Genomic DNA, 9,065 nt, shown 5'->3' with positions numbered 1-9,065 from the left:
CAATTTAAGCATCTTGTCTCTGTGGTTTTGGTCAACCTGGCTATAATGTGTCTTGGAGAAGATCTTCTTGGATTGATTCTATTTGGGGTACTTTGTATTTCTTGGGATTGGATCTTTGAGTGCCTCTCTAGGTTTAGAAAATTTTCTTGCAGAATTTCATGGAATAGATTATCAACGCCCTTATTGGTCTCTTCGCCTTCTGGAATGCCAGTTATCCAGATGTTTGGACATTTGATGGTATCTAGTACTTCTCGTATACTATTTTCAAATTTGGGGGCAATTTTCTCAGTCTTTGTGGTGGATTTTTCTAGGCCAGCAATTTTCTATGTCTGAGATTCTATTTTCTGAATGATCTAGTCTGCTTTTAATACTTTCAAGGGAGATTTTGACTTCCTATATTATAGTCTTCATCTCTAACAGTTTCGTTTGATTCTTTTTTAAAGTGTGCAATTCCTCTTTTAGATCTTGCAAGAATTTCCTCACCCCCTTGAGCTTGTCAGCTCCTTTCTCCTGCTTCTTGCGCTGTTCACGATCTCTCTTCTCTTCCATCTCTGTTAGCTTCACCATTGTGAATGTTCTAAATTCTTTATCAGATATTTCCATGATTTCCATTGAAATGCTTGTGGATTAAGAGGAGTTCTTCTTTTCCCTTGGAGGAGAGGTATTTTCTTGCTTTCCCATATTTCTTGTGGTCCTGCGGTGATTTCTAGTCATCTGACGGATGATGTGTTTCTTCCTAATTCTTGAAGTTCAATCTCAATGTTCAGGAGCAAGCAGAAAGAGGTGATCTGGAATCTCTCTGTTGTTCTGTTGTGATCGCTTTGTGCAGCAGATTCAGTAGATATTGAAGAATATGTTAACTCTAATAGTATTTGGATGGTTAGCTACAGTACCCTTAGATCCATCATGCTAGCTTGTTTGCTGGAGGCTGAATTATCAGTAGAAAATCTTCATTTCTCTTGTACCCTGAAATGACTCTCTCTCTCTCTTTTTTATTGTTTTTAAATTATAGGGTACATGGCACCACCTTACCCTCACCCCTAGGTGAGATGACTGTGCTGCAATTCCTTCTCTTTCATCTTCTCTTGGGATTTTGGGCACGCACATACACATGGTGATGTGTTTCTCAACCTTCTGGGTCCAGGATTAAAACTATGCAGTCAGCCATATGGGATCCAGCCATCTTAACCAGTACATCATCTAGTTATCTAGTTGGTCTTTATTGTGTATCTTTAGAGTACAGCTTCCAGAAGAATAACAAAAATGTTTATGAGAAGGCAGAATCTCTCTGTTGTGAGGGGTCTACAAATATGTGCCACCACCCTGACTTATTTGCATTTTCTGTTTTTTGGAGAGATTTTCACTATAGGGCACGTGCACTCGCCAGACAGACAGAGACATAGAGACAGAAAGCGAGAAATCACCCCCCAGGGGGGATGGCCACGCTACAGTCCCTTCTCCTCCATTCTCCTCTTGGGATCTTGGGCTTCACACACATGTGCCTGGCATGAATTTAAGTCACCAGGTCCAGGACTCTCACTGCAGTCAACTACATGGAAGTCCAGCAACATAGCCATTATGCCAACTGCTGGTCCCTTGTGTGCATTTTCTGATAGAGGGAGAGAGAGAAAGGCAGAGAGAGGCAGGTTTTTTTTTTTTTCTTTTTCTTTTTATTAAGATTTTTGGCTTGGGCACAGGCACTTGCTGGAGAAAGAAAGGGAGAAACAAGGGAAAGTAAGAAATTAACCCCTGGGGAATAGCCACACTGTAATCCCTTTCCCGCGTATGATTTTGGGCATGCAAGCACGTGCGCCCTGTGTGATTTTTCAGGCCACCAGGTTTGGACTGTGGTTGGCCATCTGAGAATCCTGCACTTTAACCACTATACCACCTGCTGGCCCTGAGACAGGTATTTTTGATATGCCCTCACTATGTTAGGATGCTCCCGTTTTAGCTTTCCAGTAGCTAGGATTTCAGTCACATGCAACTGTGCTCACCTTGTTCAGGTTGCCCGTGAACCTAATTTGTGCCTCCAATGTAGCTTCCAGGCTCTCAAGTGCCACCATGCCTGGATCTGTTTTTATACTTTTCTGTGAGTCTTTTTAAAACTTATTTAGAATTTTAGCTCAATAACTGTAGAGTATATGTTATCATTTGCTTTTAGCATAGATTTAGTTATATGTTGGAGTACTATAAACTGATTGAAGCATAATTCCATGTAATTCTTCATGTACATAATTCCAAGTTATTAGCTTTCTGTTTAGTTGATAGGCAGTTGCGTTGGATAGTTACATTGGTATTTACGAAATAGATTAATATTACTATTTTGTTTTTTGATGTGGCAAAGAAGATCCAAAATTGATAGTTACAAATTATATGACTGCCCAGTTTTTCTGTGTTTTTTTTTTTTTTGAGGGAAATAAAAGAGATTTGAATCAAACATGGTGATTCTGTCCAAATCAAAATGCTTTATATCATAATCAAATTACAGTAAATATTTGTGACCTTGGTTTAGGCAGGTTTCTCAAAGATAGTTCTTAATGTAGAAGAGCAACACACCTTTTATATAAACATTTATTGAAATCTCCATATTTGTACTCATAGAACTTAAGAATAAGTGCCATGGATTGCCAGAAGCTACGGAGTTAAATATTTATCATATTAATTGCCAAAATAACCCAACATTAAAGCTCCCAGATGGCAGACTAAGCAATACTACTAAAAATGGAAGACATGACTTCTGTAATCACGTAAGATCTTTACTATCCAGTGTTTGATTTTTAAAGCAGAATATGCTACTACTGAATAAGTTGAGGACCAAATCAGAAGAGTCCTTTAATAACTATTAATTACCAATTTTTCATTAACTTTGGGAATGCAAGTAAATATTTTGATATTTATTTTCCCAGTACCCATTGAAAAGGTACAGACAAAAATAACAATAGTTTTAGCTCTTAGAGTAAAACTTAAATACTTTATAAAAAAGCATTTGAAAAACCAAAGTTTTAAATCAGTGAAGAAAGTATGTAAGATAGTGGGTATCTAGATGGTGCTTCTAAAGCTCAAGCCCTGCAAATGAGTTTCTGAATGCCTTCATGAATGAAATTTCTAGAACTACTAAGTCCCTAGAAGTTTGTTTGCTTAATGCATACTGTTTGAAATCATGTTACTATAAAATGTTTAATCTTGTTTAAGTAGAAGTTGTTAAAAGCAAGTTTGTTTGTTTTGAAGGAATTAACTGGCAAAAAGGAGTCTAAAAATTTGTTATCAGAGAAACTTGAAAATTGTGAAAGAACAAGTAAAAGATTTATTAAAAGTCAGAAACAAGGTAATATATCTTTAATTCATAATGATAACTAGAAAGCTGCTGTGTGAAATGTTTTTGATAGAAGTAATCTTGTTAAGTTTCCTAATCTGAAATGATAAACCATTTTAATGGTTTTAATTATTTTATTTTAATTTTATAGAAACTGACTTGCATAATAAAGTAATCCACTACTTTAAATGCCTACTTACTTACAAGAATGCCTCTTTTAATCTGGGTACTAAATAATTTTTTAGATCACAAAATTATGTATTATTTTATATGTTTATAGGAATTATTAAAGACTGAATTTATAAATAAGACTATTAATAAAGACTATCAAATTTCAGTTTAACTGGATTTTCAGAGTAATTGAAAATCGTGCACACTAGAATTTAAAGAGCCTGTAAATATTAGCAAGTTTAATATTTTATGTTAAGTTAAAGCCATTAGTTTAAATCACCTTTTTTCTGTTTTGTTTTATAATCAAAGTGAAAATGAAGACTGTTTTTAAGTTTTTTTTTTGTTTTTTTGTTTGTTTTTTTTTTGAGAGAGAGATTTTTGCTATAGGGCGCGTGCGCTCGCCAGACAGAGAGAGACATAGAGACAGAAAGCGAGAAATCACCCCCCCAGGGGGGATGGTCACGCCACAATCCCTTCTCCTCCATTCTCCTCTCAGGATCTTGGGCACGCACGCATACGCGCCCGGCGTGAGTTTTAAGCCACCGGGTCCGGGATGCGAACCGCGGTCGACTACGTGGGAGTCCAGCGACATAGCCATTACGCTAACTGCTGGTTCCCAATGTTTTTAAGTTTTTAAAGAAAATGAATAAACATATTCTGAATGGAAATGTCTTATTCAAACTTAGAATGTTCAAAATTTTTAAATTCCAAATTGAACATTGGAATTGGATTTAGATGAGGAGTTAGAAGAAAACTTTTCTTATTGTTTGAAGATAGATGTGGGGTCTTCAAAAAATTCATGAAAAATACATATTATTGAAGGAAGCATATGTGGGCTTCAAAAATTTTTTGCACCAAAATAAACTCGTACTTTAACTCCATTTTCCATGAACCTTATGAACTACTTTTGCATGATACCAGTGAAAAATCTTGTAGAAACTTTCTAGGGTAGTTTTGATTGGTACCACTTCTCCATGAATTATAATTTAGAAGCTTCTTTTCTCTGCAGCGTTCATTATTATCCATCGGTCTTTCTTTTTGTTGTTTTACTTGTAAACAATGGCATGTACTATGCATAGGCTGTTGTATATTGCATGAGTAGGATTGACACAGTGATTTAAAATTTAGATTCATTTACAGTTACAATTTGATAACTTTTTCTTCTCAGAGGGCATGTGCACTCATCGGAGAGACAGGGAGACAGAGAGTGATGAAGCACACCCCCCAGGTGAGGCATGGTCACTCCACAATCCCTTCTCCCTATCCCTGTCCTGTCAGGATTTGGGGTACATATGCACACTCATTGGCATGTTTTCCATGCTGTGGGGCCAGGAACTGCGTGGTCAGCTGTTAGGATCTTGCTCCCTTAACCACAAAGCCTAGGGGCTTGGCTTATAATCAGATAATTTAAAGTTAGGCTTTGAGTTAGTCAGATCTCTAGTTTCTGAAATTTTGAATTGGAGAGCAACATTCATTTTAACTTGCTTTGTTTGGTGATATATAATAAAGATTTCCAAGTTATTCTGTTTTGGCGTTTTTTTGTTTGTTTTTTTTTTGAGAGAGAGATTTTTGCTATAGGGCGCGTGCGCTCGCCAGACAGAGAGAGACATAGAGACAGAAAGCGAGAAATCACCCCCCCAGGGGGGATGGTCACGCCACAATCCCTTCTCCTCCATTCTCCTCTCAGGATCTTGGGCACGCACGCATACGCGCCCGGCGTGAGTTTTAAGCCACCGGGTCCGGGATGCGAACCGCGGTCGACTACGTGGGAGTCCAGCGACATAGCCATTACGCTAACTGCTGGTTCCCAATGTTTTTAAGTTTTTAAAGAAAATGAATAAACATATTCTGAATGGAAATGTCTTATTCAAACTTAGAATGTTCAAAATTTTTAAATTCCAAATTGAACATTGGAATTGGATTTAGATGAGGAGTTAGAAGAAAACTTTTCTTATTGTTTGAAGATAGATGTGGGGTCTTCAAAAAATTCATGAAAAATACATATTATTGAAGGAAGCATATGTGGGCTTCAAAAATTTTTTGCACCAAAATAAACTCGTACTTTAACTCCATTTTCCATGAACCTTATGAACTACTTTTGCATGATACCAGTGAAAAATCTTGTAGAAACTTTCTAGGGTAGTTTTGATTGGTACCACTTCTCCATGAATTATAATTTAGAAGCTTCTTTTCTCTGCAGCGTTCATTATTATCCATCGGTCTTTCTTTTTGTTGTTTTACTTGTAAACAATGGCATGTACTATGCATAGGCTGTTGTATATTGCATGAGTAGGATTGACACAGTGATTTAAAATTTAGATTCATTTACAGTTACAATTTGATAACTTTTTCTTCTCAGAGGGCATGTGCACTCATCGGAGAGACAGGGAGACAGAGAGTGATGAAGCACACCCCCCAGGTGAGGCATGGTCACTCCACAATCCCTTCTCCCTATCCCTGTCCTGTCAGGATTTGGGGTACATATGCACACTCATTGGCATGTTTTCCATGCTGTGGGGCCAGGAACTGCGTGGTCAGCTGTTAGGATCTTGCTCCCTTAACCACAAAGCCTAGGGGCTTGGCTTATAATCAGATAATTTAAAGTTAGGCTTTGAGTTAGTCAGATCTCTAGTTTCTGAAATTTTGAATTGGAGAGCAACATTCATTTTAACTTGCTTTGTTTGGTGATATATAATAAAGATTTCCAAGTTATTCTGTTTTGGCTATTTTTCCATGATAGTTTGTAGCATTATTGGGGATTCTGCAAAAGTATGTCTTTATGGCCACCATCAGGAATGACAGTGGAGCCATGTTCCTAATAACTTGGTCCTTAATTTCTAATATATATATTACATACCTAGTGAGATTTTAGTGCTGTAGTGGTTTTCTTTTGGGTCCTAAGTGTTCTACTTCCAGAGAGTTGATTTAACAAATACTTATTTAGTGTCTATTGTATATGTGAAAGTCTATGTTTTAGCTTCAGTAAAAAATAAAAAGTCTAAGTAAGAAGATAAGGTTGTTACCATGAATGATTTTTACCATTCTAATTGAAAGATAAGACAGAATGTGCAGTTATATTGTAAATATTAATACACTGTCAAACATGGCATTATTTAATAGTATTCTGGAAACTTGAATAGAGCTTTCATTCAGTTTAAGATGTCAGAGCAAACAAAGCTTATAGATTTGTTGGGCTGAAGAACGGAACCAGAGCACTTAGTGGTTTGATTTGTAGATGAGAGAAAAATTTCTACATAGACTGAGTGAAATTAATGGAAGTTGAGAATCAAAAAAACTTGAGAATCAGAAAGAGCTCTGAGAGACACAGAATATGGTTCAGTTTTGAGAATAGTAAGAGGTTACAACTAGGTGAAAGCCAGGCAGAGCAGCTTATAGGTATGCCAACAGACTGAGAAGTCATTGATGGGTTCATATAAACAATAATATGTGTTTAAAATTGGAAAAGCAGTAATCTGAATAAATCTGTTCTTCAGGAAAGTTATTGTGACATAGAGTATACAATAGAGCTTGTGAAAAAAATAGTATATTTCATTTGTGTCATTATTGTTTCTGTACCTAATTTAGTTTATAACTAATTTGAGACTTGATCTTTGTTTTGTATTACAAAATTAAAGAGAGAACTGAAGAATTGAATGTGTCTATTGATATTCTAACCTCAAGAAAAGAGATTTTTTCAGATGAAGAAAGAAAATACATGACTGTCAATCAGAAGGAAGCTTATATTTTAGTAACACCACTTAAAACTAAAAAGCTGATAGAGCAAAGATGCATGAAGTATAATCTGTCCTCTGACTCTGTTAAAACAATAACAGATTTTGTAGCACCCAAGAGTCAAAAAGAAAGAGAATCAGACTTAAATAAAACTGTAAGTCCCATCAATAAGCCCACAGGGACTTTAGAAAATACGTTTGAGTATAATGTGAATCATGAAAGTAAAAACAAGGAAGATTGCACTGAATATGATATACTCACTGTCAATCATAAAATAGAAATACCTGACTCTAAAAAGGAACAAATGGTCACCTCTGACTTTAAGATAAATACCAGGTTGTTACCACAGTTGAAGAAAACCCAAAAGCAAGGAGCTAGGCCATTTTACAAGCATCATTTTTCATCAGATTTGTCAAGTGAAGAGAGTGAAACTGAAAAGGAAATTAGAAGAAAAGCTAGAATTGTTAAGAAAACCAGAGCAAGAAATACCAAAGAAAGAATGATTCACCTTAGAAAAAGCACAAGAAACACAAGAAATACTCCAGTGATTTCAGAATCAGAAACTGAACAAAGTGAAAATGAGTTTCATATCAAGCAAAAGAAAGTTAGATCTGAAGAAAATCTTAAGCAATCTGATGTTAAGAATGAGTTTCCAATAACTGAGGTGATGGGAACTGACAGGATTAACAGTCATCTCTCAGAATGTTTACCTGGTTTCACTCAGGATGAGGAATGGAATGAGAAGGAAGTAGAGAAGCTTCATTGGTAAGTAGTTAGATTTTACTCTGAAATATCTGCAAATCAGTGGCCAGCAGGTGGTATGGTGGTTAAGGCACTGGACTCCACATGGCTGACCATGGTTCAAGTCTTGGAGGCCTGCTTACTCTCTCTGGTCAAGTTGAATAATAATAATAAATAAAATAAAATGAATAATTCTAATCAGCCACAAAACAGTTGAAGACATAAAATCAGCAATAAAGAGGCGTTTTGATGACTTCTAACCATTAACGTGGAGGGTGGCATCCAAGAAAATGGGAGAAACTACAATTTGTACAGGGAATAGAGGGAAAATATGGGTACCATCTAGTGGTACTTTGTGGCCATCTCTAAACCTATATGTGAGGAAAATAAAAATAACCTTTTCACTTCCATTAATATTGCAAGAGAGCCAAATGCTATTCTCTTAGCTTTGCATTTTAAGGAATATTTTAAGGCCAGCCAGTGGTGATTAAAGTGGCTGGATCCCATATGGCTGATTATACAGTTCAAGTCCTGAGCCCAGGGACTTGAAAAAATGTGCCAGATGAGAGTATGCGTATGTCCAGAATCCTGAAAAGATAGAGAAGGTGTTGTTGTGTGATTATCCCTGATGGGGAGTACTTTCTCTCTTTCTCTGTCTCCAGTAAGCACAAGTGTCCTCTAGTAAATTTAAGAAATAAAATTAAATTTATAGTTAAAAACCTTAAAGCTGCATTAAAACTTGTAGATTATTTAAAATGGTCTCCCCCCCCATTTATAAGGAAAAATAGAGTCTCAAAATAGGTGATTTGTACAGATCTTGAAGTAAAACTCATTAAAAATACTGCCCTTCTGTTCATTTAGCACTTATTTATTGAATACCTTCTATATGCCAGCCAATTTAGAATGTTTGAGGATACAAAACAAAACAACAAAAGAACAAACAAAGGCAAATAGACAACATCCTTTTTCTTGAGGAGCAATATAATTGGAAGATAGACACTTTATTTGTAAACATGAACTATATACAGTGATATATCCTATGAAGGAAGCAAACGAGAAACTGGTATGGAGAACTACAGGTAGTGTGGTCAGGAATGCTCTCTCT

The 9,065-nt window shown here is 36.2% G+C and overlaps 1 protein-coding gene across 1 annotated transcript in view; it reads left to right on the top strand.

The window, feature by feature from the left end:
- The window catches only part of MIS18BP1 (MIS18 binding protein 1), a 50,080-nt gene that overhangs the window by 23,690 nt on the left and 17,325 nt on the right, over positions 1-9,065 (top strand). Inside the window, exons 9-12 of the mRNA XM_027776645.1 lie at positions 2,605-2,750; positions 3,232-3,328; positions 4,656-4,715; positions 7,123-7,984. Coding sequence (XP_027632446.1) covers positions 2,605-2,750; positions 3,232-3,328; positions 4,656-4,715; positions 7,123-7,984 — 1,165 coding nt within the window. The remainder of the gene's footprint in view (positions 1-2,604; positions 2,751-3,231; positions 3,329-4,655; positions 4,716-7,122; positions 7,985-9,065) is intronic.

This window comes from Tupaia chinensis, unplaced genomic scaffold (assembly GCF_000334495.1).
Source record: "Tupaia chinensis unplaced genomic scaffold, TupChi_1.0 Scaffold000691_1, whole genome shotgun sequence".
Classification (NCBI taxonomy): domain Eukaryota; kingdom Metazoa; phylum Chordata; class Mammalia; order Scandentia; family Tupaiidae; genus Tupaia; species Tupaia belangeri.
The sequence above is the reverse complement of the archived record's forward strand: the minus strand, read 5'-3'. Positions and strand labels throughout refer to the sequence as shown.